This window comes from Drosophila bipectinata, chromosome XL (assembly GCF_030179905.1).
Source record: "Drosophila bipectinata strain 14024-0381.07 chromosome XL, DbipHiC1v2, whole genome shotgun sequence".
Lineage (NCBI taxonomy): Eukaryota > Metazoa > Arthropoda > Insecta > Diptera > Drosophilidae > Drosophila > Drosophila bipectinata.
The window spans coordinates 10,442,330-10,457,931 of NC_091734.1; the positions used below are offsets into that span (position 1 = coordinate 10,442,330).

Here is a 15,602-nt window from a genome sequence, read left to right on the forward strand (position 1 = left end):
TGAAGAAGTAAGGTTATGTTTTAAAATGGCTTGCAGCACTTAAAGTCTCAAGAATCCTTTATGATACATATTTTTATCAAGAAAACTAATAAAAACTATGATAAACAACAGGAAATTATCCAACACTGCTGCCAAATGAAAAAAAATAGATCCCAAAACAGGAAAGTATATGCTTATAACCTTGCCCTCTCAGCTTCGAAACAAAGAAAGTGGCCAAACACAAGAAACAAGAAAACAAAAAATGACGCAAACAAATTTGTAATGAAATTTTGTATGCTGACATTTCGAAAAATTGCTTTTTAACCTTTGTGCTGTGCCGCTGCCTCTGTTCGCCCCCAGAAACTGCAGTTACTTCGTGTGTGTCAGTGACATGTTAGACGTGTATCTGTATCTCGACTCCTCGCCACGGGTGGTGCCACGACCCGGGGTAAGGACAGGAATGTCGTTCCAGTCGGGACACTTTTACATTAAAAGAAAATATTGCCTAGTTTTGGAAATATCTAAAAGATTTTACTAGCAGGGTTGTAAAGGAAAATAAAATACTGGTTTAAGTATTCATTTTCTTAATTAAAAGATAAAATTACTAGGTTTTTAGTTTGTCGATAATGTAGACCCTATACTCTTCTTTTAAATATTCCTCACCTAGATTTATGTTTTAAATATTTTAAAAATAATTTATATATTTTTTTTTCAGTGCAGCAAAGCAAAGTTCTGTGTGCAGCTTGCGAAAATCTGTAAACCGAAAAGTCTGTGACATGTTTTTAAGTTTCTCAGCTTGGCATGCAGATTATTATTAGGTTGTCCGTCCGTCTGTCCGTGTGTCCGTCCGTCTGTCCGCCTGTCCGTATGTCCCTGTTTCCCTGTGTCCGTCTGTCCGCCAGTTTGTTCATCTCTTTAGCATCGTACACTGCTGTCGCCTGCCAGGTGAGTCTCCAAAAAACTTTGCCCATGTCCAGTGACACAGGGTGAACTTCCTACAGTAGAGTTAGTAGAGATTCAGGGGCGTAGCTCAAAAGGGGCGCTATGCCTGTGCCATAAGTTTTGTTCTAACAAACCAATTACTCGCACCAATTTTCCGAAAACAGGCTGACTTTCCTTTAACCTCCATGGATGGATGCAGCATGATGGAAGAGTTCGACTTTGAGATATCCAAAAAGATATATACATATGTATATATATCTGCAGACAGAGTGACAGAGCCAGACTGAGATGGAGGAAAAGAGATAGGCAGCAGAAGCTGAAGAAAATACAAATACGACTTTGAGTTACTTTTTCATTATTTTTCCAAAGAGTTTGTCCTTTGGCGTGTGCCATACACTTGCAACTGAATACACTGAGGAAAGTTTTATTCAAATAATCAAGAATTATATAAATATGCTAATAATTAAATAAAAAAAAGTCATTAAATTTTTTTGAAAACCATTTTTTTGTCTATATCTATCTCTATTTTTTCTCTGTATAGCTTCTTTCACTCTTGGGCTCTTTTTCTGCGGCAATGTGTGTGTTGCAATGTTCAAAACATTGGCAGATGTCGCCGCACTAGCAAAAGTTACGAGAGCGGCAAGTGGAAAGTGGCACGGGAAAAAAAGAAGTGGGTGGGTCCTGGATGGCTTAAGGTGGTTTTAGGGTGGCCCAATCTGGCCGAGTGTGGGTTGTCTTGGGTGGCTGAGACAAGACATGCCAGCCAGCCAAGTCAGCCGTCGTCGAGTAACAAGAAAATAACCAAAAAAAAAAAAACTGAAACATACAAACACATCCATATGAAAAAAGTTGTTTCAAGTTTTTCATGATTTTTTTGTTGTATGTTTTCTAAAAATTTGTTGCTATTGTTTTTTTCTTTTCTTATTTCCATCCAGAATTTTCCGAGTTTTCCACAAAAATTTTTTGGTTGAAATGAAGAAAATGAGAAATATTTTTTTTTCTTTCAATTTTGGCCAGATAATTATTTATTACCTAAGAGAGATAGAAATATTTAATAATAAAAAGATAAGTATATAGTACTTTTACTATTAAAATATGAAAAGAGAGTATATTAAATAATTCTACTATTATATAACAAAAAAATATTCAGAAACTATGGAGTATACTTTTCTTTTATGTTTTCAAGAGTTTTTTTTGAAGAAAATACAAATTTTTTTAAGTTCAAAAATACCAAAGAATCTTTAATAATGGAAATTTAAAACTAAAGAAATATTTAAAACATATTTTCTATATGTTTATTAATTAAACTACAGCATATCACAATTGCTAAACATTTAAAATAAATTTTAAACCCCTTAAATAACATACTATTACAAAACTGAAACGATAGACTCCCCCTCCCCCTCGATAGAAAAGAAAAAAGATTTGCTAAATTGATTCATAAATGTTAATATTTAAATCGCCTTAAATCTGACGATTGAGCTGCCTTCGCCATTAGCAGGGGCGGGGTGTGAGAAATTGTCAAGGACCTGCTGGCAAAGGGATCGCTTAAGGACGAGCAACTTTCGAGGAGATCTGACATGTTGCATGTGTGGCAATGTGGGTGTCACCGCCTGCGGTTGTTCTTAGTCCGGGATTAAGACGCATTTTTTGGCCAGGGGCAGGGGCAGGGGGTTGTTCTAGTGCGACATAATCTTCCCTCCACCCCCTCCCTTGCCCCATCTTTTTTAGCCGCTTAACTTTTTCCACTTGCATTTTGGCCCCGCTTACAGGATATTATGGCAAAAAAATAAAGAAAAACGAAGCGCATGTTGTGTGCGCGTTGTAAAAAGTTTTTAATTTTTCTTTTCAAACATTTAACTAAAAGAGCAAGTTCAATCCAAACACCCAAGCCCAAAGTCCTTAAAAAAAAATAATAAGAAAAAGAAAAAGATGGAAAATGAGAATCCCCATTTTTCCTTTTGGCCTGAAACTCATAACTTTGGCCTGGAAAAATATCATACGCATAAAACAACATACGATGCAATCTGCCTGACGTCGACTGCACTTTTCCTCAACTCCTTCCGCACTCCGGCATAGGTTTTCCTCAGCGATTTTCCTCCTTGTTGGATGTTGGGCGGTTTATTTTTCTTTTAATGAAACATTTGTTGCCCGGCGGCATTATGACGATTATTATTATTATTATGAGGCATGCAAAAGTTGCCGTTAAAGCATCGTGTAAAATAATATTTAGATGGCAACTTTCTGAAGCTTTCCAGCTTTTCATTCGGCAGGCAGCAGTCTGCGCGAGTCTGCGGCCAAAAAAGCCTCTGGCCTGGCTTAATTAAATTTGCGGATGGAAAGCCGAAAAATCCAAGCCCACGACAACTGAAGACCGCCAAAAACTGACTGAGACTCTCTCCTAACTCTTCTACGAAAATTAATTGAGTCCCTGTGGAAAATATCCTTCTTAGTTTCGATCCAAGGAAACCTTTCAAAAATTCTTTAGCTTTCCAGCACAATTTTCCAACTTGGTTGACGAAATTAATTTTCCTTTGTTGTCACCACAAATGGCACGAAATGTGATTTGTAAAGTGTGAGGCCACAGGATTTGAATGCACTATTTTGATTTTGATTTTCGGTTTTGATTTTGTTGTGACGGCAAGAAGCCTTTCGATGCCATTTCGTCCTGCTACAGGATTATAGACCCTTCTCCGGCCACTCTCTCTCGCCGGGCATCGACATTTTGGCCAAAAGAGCACTTTTATGTCTTCGGCAGACGGTGATTTTAATTTGTATTTTGGTCATAATAGGAGCTATTTTTAGTTTACAAATTTTAGTTTGTAAATTATACTCTTTTAGTTTTTAAAACTCTACTTTCTCATTTTTGGTTTTTAATTCTTACAGACTATAAAATAGCCTTCGCCTTCTAAAGCATTGAAAACTCCTTTATAGATCTTAATATGACTGACTAATTGACTTTCGAAGCAGGATAATTGGTAAATGGCCAGGCAGGCAGGCAAGCAGATCCTTGACTCCTTGGGGTGGCCGAAAAATAAAGGACTCGGAGCATATGTCCTTTGGGAAGCTGGGCCGCCATAATCATAATACGGGATGGATGGAAAAGTCTGTCTGGTGCGATAAGAAGCGAGTCCTTTTGTAGTTTGTCCTTTTGACAAGAATTGCTGTCCTGGACTGTGGTAGCTCTGTGGATGGTTGATGGAAAACAGGATGCGGGCTGGTCCTATTTGGTCCTGTTTTTGTGTGCGGTCCTTTCCTGTGTCCTGTGTCCTGTGGCAGCAGTGTCAGTGCCAGAAGTCGTCCACTTTTTGGTTGGCTAAATCATCTAAAACAATTTGGCATTAACATTAACGACAGCCATCGGTGGGCGGTATCGATGGCGATGTCTCTTCATTATATTGGGCCCTTTCTGGTCCTTTTTTGGTAGGACTTTATGATGACGTTACCCCCCTCTCAGCACACCGGCTCGTCCTGTAATGGAATTCAATAAAAGCTGAGAGTGCAGAAGGCAATCGTTTCGACACGAAATCCAATAGCTTCACCCCACGGCTATTGACTCTGCACCGGAATCGAGGGGGGGTTTTCTGGGGCTTTTCCGGGGTTTTTCCATCCACCCCCCCATACCCCGTTATCCCCCAGTCCTCCGAAAAAGTGGCATGAAAACTCATCAGCCTGTCGCTTGTCGGGCTCATTTGTTAATTTTCAGCAATATCGGCGAGTGGCCGAAGGATGTTGCAAGTCCTGCCTGCTGTCCGCTGTCCAATGTCTCCACTGCCTCCAATCTGGGGGGCGAAACATTTAACATACGACAGCAATATATCCTTTGGAAAATGGCAAAGGATGTATGGGGTATATAGGATTTTAAGGGCTACAATGTCCCTACTATTATTTTAAGAACGTTTATGTTTATGATTGTATTTTATACTATTTTTAGAACTATATAATAAAATTCTTAATAAATATTGTGGTTTCTTAAAAAATACCTTAACTTTTCATGGAAAATTCTTCAATACTTTTTACTCAAAATCCTTCCCTTCATCCTCTTCTCAAATCCCCAAAAAAAATCTCATCAATACCAAAAGTCCAAAATGTGACCGCATTTGTGATGCGACTTGGCCGCTGAACTTCCTGCACGCAGCCTCATTAACCCCTAGTTAGCCCCAACCCACTCCTTAACCCCTTAACCCCAGGCGTTGGTGGATTCGCACCCGGGCTAATAGGAGAGTCAGAAGGGCAGTTCGATTGCCAATTTCGGGCCAAACAGGCAAATAACTTGGACAATCCGTCAGGGCTACCAAAATGGAATTGAATGGCTCGGTTTTCGGATTGCCATTGGAATTGGAATTGGAATTGGTCATTAGCTTCATATTGGCAACTGGAACGAAGTGACTTGGCCCGATAATCGCATTGGATTTGGCCCAAAACGGTCCAACCAGAAGGTGCAATTTCCCACTGGTCACTGGGCCAATTGCCATTCAAATTGCTTTTGTCCTTGTAGCTTCAAGGATTAATCGCCTTGAGATTGAAGAAGTTGACAGATTTTAAATGAAGTTTTTTTTTTTAATTTTCCAAGCATTAATAGCCTACACGGTAAGCTATATTTTAAATATTATATTCTTTATATTCTTACAGATTTTACAAGGGGTCTTCATTAAAAACTTGAAGAAACATATTTTTTATTTAGAATTTATGAAGATTCATAATGAATCAATATAGGAATCATTTAGAGTCCTAGAAGAGTAGAGAAGCGAAGATAAAGACATCTAAATGGCCCAGATATGGGCACATGGGCAAAAGTATAAAAAAAACTTTTAAAAATATGTGGTATTTAGATTTTGGATGTAGATTTATGAAGAATCCATATAGAATTCGCTTGAGGTAATCCGCCCAGCGTATGGATAAGAATTATAAAAGATATAGACATTGCAAAGGGTCCCTATAAAACAATAAAGCATTTTAGAAGAGGTAGTCCAACAAAAATGGGGGAAAAAATAATATTTATTTCTTGAAAATCGTTTTAGAAAATCTTACATATCTCAATAATCGGATAAATATTGGCCAGAAATCGCCTTGGCAAGTGTATATGCCTTCCCAGGGCAGTAGTTTTTGTGTTTCTTAATTGTTATATAATACTTCCCATCTGTAAAGGATATTTATACGTCGGTTAGCAACGAAATAGACTTTATTCCGTCATCCATTCCAGAACTGACTTTATTTTTAAGGGTCAAGCTGTCTCAGGACGTGAAAAAAGGACAAAGTGGTGGACAACAACGAGGACGAGGACGTGAACGTGGGCGTGGACGTAGAGGAGGAGCAGCAAGTTGCTTTTATTGCATTTGCTCTGGAAGAGAACGGGTGGAAGTGCCCCATTCCCTCTGATCCTGCCAGGATGTCGATTCCAATAAACGGGACAGACATTAACCCAAGGAGGGGTGTGTGTGTGTGGCATATGTGGGCTATCTGCCATCGCCTGCCACTTTAATTAATTTCTTTAAGTTCATTAACGTTTGACTTGCCGGGGATACAGTGCACACACAGTACAGTGCGGAACAAAACAGACAGCCATCAGACAGCAAATGGGTGGCGATATTGGAAGGGCACTCTTATTCGCCATTTGACGACATTGTCATCCTTGCGACTCCTTGCCCGATGTCTGCCTTTCGCAGCCCACAGCCCAGAGCCGGTAAGGACGATTTCCTGGGTGTCCTTCGAGGGCTGTTGTGTCACTTTGGTTATCCTTGTGTCACACCCTCTTGGGATGGCAGAAATTAAGATTTTCCAGGCGAAAATTGGCACTGTTTTTTTTTTTATTAACCTGAATGAATACCTTTAGTTTCTTAAAATAAAACAGGATAGATTTTGCAATTTCTGGAAAAAAAATAAACCGGTATGGGACTACAAAGGAGTATCCTGTTTAATAGACAGTTCATAACATAAAATTTCATTTGTAACGAGAGAAATTAGGTTACCCTGCTGAGGGGTAGTACGGGATGCTAAATATTAATTGTGTTTATCCAGGAGTCGGTCGGTGGGTCGTTTAGTGTGCCATGTGGGCATTAAAGAATTCTAGGACTCTGTCTGGCACTCAACTTTTGGGCTTGACCCCATTCCGCGGCATGTATCCTCTTTTGAGGCTGTATCGCTGATGGCTTCCCGGCTGCATCCCGGCGGATCCTTAAACCGTTCGCGTTCCAATTCATTTTTCAAAGCCATCCTGCCACGATGGCCAGAATGGCAGCAACACCTTGGCCAACAAAAAACCCGCCACCATGCGCCATCAGGCAGCAGCGACCATTGGGCCATTGGGCCGTGGATGTGTTTTTTCAACGTTCATTTTTTGGCAGCTCATGAATATTCATAGACATGAGCGCCCCCAAAAAGGACCTCCGATGGCGTGGGCTATCTGACACAGTCAGCATTCCAGGGGCGTTTTGGCCAAAAAGGGTGGCGCGTTGTGGTATGGGATGGGGAAGGGGGTGTTACCAACAACATTATGCCGGCAGTATTTTGAGAATGACTCGCCTTAAGGTGGCGGAGTTGGGAATTCAAAAACTGTCGAGTGGCTTACATTCTGCGGCATCATACGGAAACCCATTAAAACGAAGAAAGTGCTTTCCAAAATAATCGTTGCATTAGATGGGTTCTTGTTCTTGGGAATTCTTACCTTGCTAATAGTTATGGGCTTCGTATTACTTTTGTTTTTCACGTTTTTTTCACTTAATTTTTAGACTTGGACTTTTTAGACTCACTTTTTAATGCTCACGAGGTTCCAGGTTATAATCGATACGTCATTTTATTTTCACTTTTCGTTCAGTGCTGGTTAAGGTTTAGTGTTTATCGGTATGTGTTTATCGTTATATATCGTTATAATATCGTTATCGCAAAAATAATTTAAGAACTCTAAATACATGAGATCGTAGTAGACTTAAGATCAAGATCAAGATCACAAAAGATCTTAAGAAAAAAACTGATAAAATATATAGATATCGATAGGCTTTTTGGCTGTCTCATATCTGTATATTAATAAAAAGTGTTGAAAAACGTTGAGTGTTGAATAGTGTCAAGAGTATGCACGAGTATGGTCCGTCTGTGGAATCATTTCGTATAAAACGAGGTTCTGTCCTGAAAAGAATCAGTTTCTGTCTGCCTTAAAGCACTAACCATACAGCATATAGACAACCCATTTCATACAACGAAAATGGACGCGAAAATTTCTTGCTACAGGCCCCAGCAGGCCCCAGAGCGGATTTCTTACGCTCTCTTACGCTCATCGTTCGTTCATCTTACGCTCATTCTCGCATTAAATGTTTTCTGTTTCTCAGTCTCTAAACGGAGCGCGATGAAGAAGGTTGGCCTGCGCTTCGGTTGATCTTTGTATGTATGCGTGTCACACATTCACATACATGGGTGTATGTGTGCGTGCGATTTCGTTTCGAAGCCAGCGCACAAAATTTTGATTTTTCTTACTTTTAAGGCTTGCTACCCTAACAAAATTCGGGTATTCGTTATTTGATGAAATGACGAAAGAAATTATATTATTTTGTATATTATATTTTTTTATTATTTCAGCATACATTTTTAATTTATTTAGGAATAAGATTAAGTGTTAGTAGTAAAATGTTTTCTGTATATATATTTTTACGAATCATTAAAAATCAATATACTGAGAAAGTGTCAGAGTATATTTCGGTCGGAGTCACTTAAAGCGCCGTTTGCTTTTAAGTTTTTGTTGTTCTGCAAGAGGCTTGTGCATGCCTACTCTAACGATGGAATGATTTTTAGGGGAGGGTGAAGACGGGTGAAGAATTAAATTACTTTTTAAAGTTATTATATATAAGGAAATATATATAAGGAAATTATTAAATTAACGACAATAATTTAATTAAATCTCACAATAACCCAAAATATAATAACAAGTGCCTGAAAAATTGTAAACAAAAAAGGTAAACAAGTCCATCAGCTGTTTTCGTGTCTTCACCCTCCCCTAAAAATCATTCCATCGTTAGAGTAGGCATGCACAAGCCTCTTGCAGAACAACAAAAACTTAAAAGCAATCGGCGCTTTAAGTGACTCCGACCGAAATATACTCTGACACTTTCTCAGTATATTGATTTTTAATGATTCGTAAAAATATATATACAGAAAACATTTTACTACTAACACTTAATCTTATTCCTAAATAAATTAAAAATGTATGCTGAAATAATAAAAAAAAATAAAATAAAAAATAATATAATTTCTTTCGTCATTTCATCAAATAACGAATACCCGAATTTTGTTAGGGTAGCAAGCCTTAAAAGTAAGAAAAATCAAAATTTTGTGCGCTGGCTTCGAAACGAAATCGCACGCACACATACACCCATGTATGTGAATGTGTGACACGCATACATACAAAGATCAACCGAAGCGCAGGCCAACCTTCTTCATCGCGCTCCGTTTAGAGACTGAGAAACAGAAAACATTTATTGCGAGAATGAGCGTAAGATGAACGAACGATGAGCGTAAGAGAGCGTAAGAAATCCGCTCTGGGGCCTGCTGGGGCCTGTCGCAAGAAATTTTCGCGTCCATTTTCGTTGTATGAAATGGGTTGTCTATATGCTGTATGGTTAGTGCTTAAAGACAGTAAAGAACTCGCTCTTATTTTCTTTTTATTTTTCTTTTTTAATCTTTGCAACTTACATTGTTTTTTTCTAATAATTTTGTATTTATGTACTTTATTTTTTTTGTTATTTTTTTCGATGATTCTTTCTTTCCTCCTCGTGCTTTAGAAAGGAAATGTTGGCCGATCATTTTATAATTTTTATTTTCATTTTGAAATCTTATTATCTTTTATAAATTTTTTCATAAAAAAAAATAATTTTTTTTACTTCAATTGGATAAATGGAAGATAATAGCCATTTAAAGTAGCAAAATTATAGGAAGGAGCATTTGTTACAAGGCTGTTGTTGCTGGTTCCGGATCATTTCTAAGAACTAAAGTATTGTAAACTAAATAATAAGACTGACCCATGGGTTATGGCGTTGGGGCGATCGACTCCAGAGCACAGGTCTCGACTAGGAACCTTCCTCATTCAAACCATTTCCTAAATATCTTTTTATTTTTTTTTGATTTTTTCCATCCGATCAGGAAATAAAGTACGGGTTTGTAATCAGCGAACCCAGAAGGGCCTTTCCTTATTCAACCCATTGCCGACCATTTAAGCAATTTTAAGCAATCATAGTCAATTTCTTTTTTTAATTAATTTGTTTTTAAACCTCTTTTATTTTTGTATTCTTTCTTTCGTTGGTTCCTCTGTTCCTGCTGTTTCTGGTGGGAAGTGCTGGTGGGAACTCCGTTTAAGTCTACGCGCTTACCAACTCAAGAAAACCTATTCTGTTTATGTTTTCTTTTTTTTTTTTTTACTAACTAACAAACTAACTAGCTTACTAACTAGTATTAAGTTTTGTGTTTTTTTTTTTGAGAGAGTTGCTTACTCGCTAAATTGTTAAGTGCAATATTGGATTACATTCAATGCAGTCTGCTGCATCTTTTTTTTTGATATTTTTTTCACTTCAATTGGATAAATGGAAGATAATTGCCATCCAAAGTAGCAAAAGTATAGGAAGGCTCTATTGTTACTAGGCGGTCGTTGTTGGTTCCGGATAATTTTTATGAACTAAAGTATTGTAAACTAAATAATAAGACTACCCCATGGGTTAAGGTCACATGTCTCGACTGAGCCGGGGTATTCATCGATGCTGGGGTGTCTCTTCTATCGGTGTGGATGGATTCTCCATCTTACTTATTCTTCCTACGATCTTCGTGGCTGTCTATCAATACAAAATATTTTATATAAAATATAAATACATATTTTTTCCAAGTTTTACAGATTTTTTTGAAAATCAGAGGCACAACACTGACATTTTTTCTTATTCGAATTTTTAAAAATTAAACTTCATACCTACATAGGTCACAAATTTCATATAAAAATAAAACCTTATAGACCTTTTGATATTCGTATTATTATTAAAAGAATGATTGATTGAATTTCTAAATATTATACATTTGGCTAAACTATAGCTCAGAAAATAAAAATGCAAATATATATAATGAAATGCAAACTAAAATAATAGCAATAAGTTTTTCAAGGAATCTCAATCATTGATAAATTAAATAAATAAAGAAAAACCATAAGATTGCACGCCTTGATATATTATAATTGTTTAATGCTAAAGGCAAAATGTAAAATAACCAAGTGATCGATTTGGAAGAGTGCATGACGAGGCTCCAGACCTTCTAATCCTTTGCCGAGGACTGCTGTCCCTGCTGATACTGCTGCTGCTGATTTTAAACATGATTTTGCTGATCCTGCTGTTGCTCTTGTGTATTATCGGTAGTATCGATGTCCTGTTTGGTGTCTTTGCTTTCCTTGGGCATGGCGAAGCGTTGGGTCCAGTGGCGGGCGATCTTGTCGTGCTCATTGCGATTGGTCTTGTACTGATCGGCAATGCACATGACCAGCGGATCGTCCGGATTGCATTCGCCCATCAGGACATAGATGGACAGAAGGACCTTGGCCACGTTCATGACGGGCGACCAGCGCTCACCAAGAACATCCAGGCAAATGGCACCGCGGCTATCCACGTTGCAGTGATAGATTCGGGTGGTGAACCGGATGCGGGGCGGCCGAAACGGATAGGTCGGCGGGAAGCGGATGTCTAGCCGGAAGTACCCGCCCTCGTAGACGGTGCCAGTGGGTCCATTAATGCCCGCCGTCCAGTGTAAGAGATCGTCACGAAGCATGTCAGCGGAGCAGTTTGGCGGTGGCTGCTTTCGGATCTCCTGCAGCTCCCGCTTGATTCGCACTGAACAGCCATTTAACGGTGCTGCCACCATCGGCGAAGGAACAGATGGCCCGGTGGTGTTGCCTAGCACAGAGCGGGCAACCGGGCATGTCATCACCGGTGGACGGTGACTGGTGCTGGGAACGGCCTCGTCCTCGGAACTGCTCATGCTGCTGATCGACGGTACTTCTATGGGCGCATCTGGTTCCTGATCCTCCTGCTCTTGTTCCTGGTTCGCTTCGGTTTCCATTTCCGGTGGATCGCTGGACATCCTGACTTCTATTGTATTCTCAGAGCTTGGTTAAGATTTCAAAAAAATAAACATATATTTTAAGTTTGTGCGTTGAGAATTTGTATGTTGCTCCGTATTCGGTTCGGATAATTTGGAGATTTTGATGAAGGCCTTCACATGATTCCGATTTTGCCAGGTCGCTTTGTTTGTTCCCAGAAAACAAGCAAGGCTTTTTAGGGCGAAGTAAGTCAGTGGAGCGGTGAAATGTAGACGAAAGGCAACTGAATGTCAAATAAAGTCAGATTCGATCCACATCCATCAATTGTTTTTATAAAATTATTTAAAAACGGCTAGCAATAAACATTTAGTTTCTAGTTCTTAAGCTCAAGTGGCGGCCATTTTGATTGTTGATTCGTAATGGCGGCAGTGCCAGATACATCGTTTACCAACACTACATGCTCGCTGAGTTATCGAGCTATCGATGATTAGTGATGCCAGATTTTCTTAAGAGAATTTTAATATATGGGCTTTTGATAAAAAAGGCTTGTTCTTAATTCCCAGCTTTTTTACAGTTTTGTTTTATTTAAAAATTTGTATTTATAGTGCCTTCAATTTTTTGATAATACCTGATGGCACCACTTGCAAAGCAGTGTTGGAAATCGCTAGATACGTGGAGTGACCATTAAAATACAAAAGTCTGCTAATAAACATTAAAAAGCATGGTTTGAAAATAAAAACTAGAATAAATAAACACAATTTGAGTTACTTTTAATTCAAAAAAGCAAGCTGACATTTATTTACTTTCTAAGTTCCTTAAAAACATTATTTTAGAAGCTTGTGCCTTTTCTGTCACTTTAGTTTTCGTAATTGTGACTTACTTGTCCTTATATTTTTCAGTTATTCGTAAACTTTTGCCCGGTTCAGGCTTTTCCAAAACGGAGCGTAAATTTATATTTTGTAACTAAAAATTAAATTCAAAAATTTAATTTAAGTATGAACTGTGTAATGTGCCAACGTGCCATTCTTCGGCCCTTCTCGCGGGTGACCACTCCGCAGGTCTGTGTGTGCAAAATGGAGCACTACCAATGCCTCGAGTGTGACGAAAGCATGGCCTGCCACTGCGGATTCTGTGGCGGGACCACACACTTGCTCAGCGTCAAATTGCACCTCGAGTTGGCTATGTCACCACGCACGACTTCTCCAACCTCACAGCCAATCAAGAAAGGAAAGATAGTCCTCTTCCAGAACGATAATCCTGCCAACTTGTCAGTCGACTCCAAAAAAAACCGCGGAAACTACGTTTTGGAGAAGAAAAGGGACCTTTTGGAGAGGAAGCGCTCCCTATCGGAGGTAGCAGAGCGAAAGGATGTAGGGGTGATGACGCGAAGTCGCAGCAGTTCTGTGGCCAATGAGAAGACTATTTGTACTAAATCACAGCGCGAGGCCAATGCCAAATCAGCCAATCCGACCGAGGAGTCGGAACCGACTTCACAGAATTTCATGGTCCCAAAGGATCCTCGAAACAGTGAGCGTGATGGAAATCTGAGCGGCGTCTCGTTGTCAGTGAGTTTGAAGAAGGCGTCGAAGCAGGTTAACCCGGCTTTGTTAAAGTTAGAGCCTGAAAAGAAGGAGGTCGGCACCGAAACGGAGCGCGGGAAGATTGTGTTGCCGGTGAAGTATGATGTTCTTGGCCGGCCACACATCTACTCCTTATCACTTCTAGGCTCCAATCCTCTCAACGCAAATCCGAATGCACTTTGCAACTTGATTTCCATGGTAAAGGGAATTAGAACTCTAAAGATTGATTATTTTTAATCCAAACAACATCCTTTCAGGTACGCCGTGTGGTCTATACGGGACGCACTTGGCAGGCATGGCACTCGTCGATCGTGTCATGTCCGACAGTCTACTTCGATAAGCTCATGAAGCTTCGCAAGGGTGTGATGTCGGTGCAACTGCCGATCGCCATGGAGGACATGTTGAAGAACTTTAATGTGGCCAAATGCCCAGAGTTTAATTGCTCGTCAAGTATCTTTCTGGAAGAACTAAACGATCACTTGGTGAATTGCCATCGTTTCTGGACCATCTCAAAGATTCGTCTAGGGCAGCCAAAGATCTTCAGCTTGGATCTTCGCCTGACGCTTCGCAACGTGCCCAAATGCCATGCCGTAATGCTGTTGAAGAACGTGGTCACGGGCTTTGGAAAGGATGTGGTAAAGGATCTTCTGCCGATAATGGTGATGAGCATGCATATCAAGCTGGGTGACATTACGGCCGACCCGAACTCGGAAGAGGAGTTGACCGTAGTATGGGCCACCACCGTCAACTCGGAGCTCCTGCCTCTGCGCATCACTCTCACCATGTGGTCGTTGGAGGGCGATAGACCCGAATGCATTGTATCCTACACTGGACAGCCGTACGACTTGCGAACCAGCCGCCGCCCTCTGAAGGTTCTAAAGAGCGGACGCGTCATTATCCTGACTTCCGACCAGGTGGCCGGGCTGACCCAGAACGGCAACGAGATGGTGGGATTTCAGATCTCCGCCAAGATGGACGTCAGTCCCATGCTCACCGAGGATGCTCCCGAGGACACCGAGACCCAGGATGGCAGCGACGATGAGTCCTCAGATGGAAATTTAAAGAATTAATAATAATAATTTTTGTTTGTTATTATTTGAACTCTGTATGTATCTATATACAACTTGTATTTTTGTGTTAATAATAATATTCTAAGCCTTCAAGCTAAATGAATTAAAATTGGGTAGTACTTTATTTCCTTGGTAGTCTTTAATGGAAATCACTTTACGATTACCAACACTAAAATACCTAATGAACCTGTATCATGGTGTCTACCTTATAGGATATCTGTAGGAAACAATTCCGGCTATCAAAATTGTATATCCTTTAAGAACACTTTGTAGAGCTCCTTTAAATACCCAAATCGAATTGGCTACTTTTTTATTTTGTAGGAGATTTCTTTCGCATATTTTTCCAGCGCTGTGGAAAATTAGGAAAGTGAGAAAACAGGACAGGATGATGATGTGGCCAGGACGAAAAATTACAAAAAAAAAAAGCGAGAAGATCTAAGGAAAGCGACACTCAATTTGCGAAATGCAATAAATTGAATGAAAAGTGTGAAAATGAAGAGGAGTCATCAGCAACAGCGACAACACTAACGACCAAAAAGAGACAGAGAATCGGGGGGTAAACGAAATACCGGATAGAGATAGAACGACAGAACGGGGATAGAAAGAGATGGAACAGCGCTAAGAAAGCCAGAAAATGTAAATGAAAATTCAAGAAAATTTAATAATAAAAACATCAGCATAAAGTGAAACGCATAAAATCCAATGAAATGTAAAAGGCGCCCGCTGGACTTCGTTCTTCCATCTTCATCATGTTGTGTCCTTGTTTTCTAACGCCCTCTATCGTACCATCTCTTTTCGATACCCCATTGCGCCATCTCTTTCTAGTCCTGCGAATGTTCGGATGGATGTGTGTGTGTGTGTGTGTGTGTTGAAAATAGCGTCGGGTAATCACATTTCTCTGGTATAGTGTCCTGCAGCCGGCAGGATATGCTCAATTGAACATGTTGATTGCTGACAGCACCGAGTCCTGACCCACCG

General features: G+C 39.8%; 2 protein-coding genes across 2 annotated transcripts; one reads left to right on the plus strand and one right to left on the minus strand.

Annotated features, from left to right (window-relative positions):
- Positions 1 to 11,102: 11,102 nt before the first annotated feature.
- Positions 11,103 to 12,246, minus strand: LOC108134048 (uncharacterized). Its single transcript, XM_017254200.3, has one exon. It carries the CDS (start codon positions 12,013 to 12,015, stop codon positions 11,248 to 11,250), a length of 768 nt encoding a protein of 255 aa, XP_017109689.2. The 5' UTR covers positions 12,016 to 12,246; the 3' UTR covers positions 11,103 to 11,247.
- Positions 12,247 to 12,861: 615 nt separating this feature from the next.
- Positions 12,862 to 14,717, plus strand: LOC108134045 (uncharacterized). Its single transcript, XM_017254198.3, has 2 exons — positions 12,862 to 13,752; positions 13,812 to 14,717. Exons 1-2 carry the CDS (start codon positions 12,970 to 12,972, stop codon positions 14,622 to 14,624), a joined length of 1,596 nt encoding a protein of 531 aa, XP_017109687.2. The 5' UTR covers positions 12,862 to 12,969; the 3' UTR covers positions 14,625 to 14,717.
- Positions 14,718 to 15,602: the final 885 nt, after the last annotated feature.

Bases quoted from the DNA above. Each gene is read 5' to 3' on its own strand.
- LOC108134048 (XM_017254200.3), bottom strand. From the start codon at position 12,015: ATGTCCAGCGATCCACCGGAAATGGAAACCGAAGCGAACCAGGAACAA.
- LOC108134045 (XM_017254198.3), top strand. From the start codon at position 12,970: ATGAACTGTGTAATGTGCCAACGTGCCATTCTTCGGCCCTTCTCGCGG. The intron at 13,753-13,811 runs GTAAAGGGAATT...ACATCCTTTCAG, and splicing joins TTTGCAACTTGATTTCCATG to GTACGCCGTGTGGTCTATAC.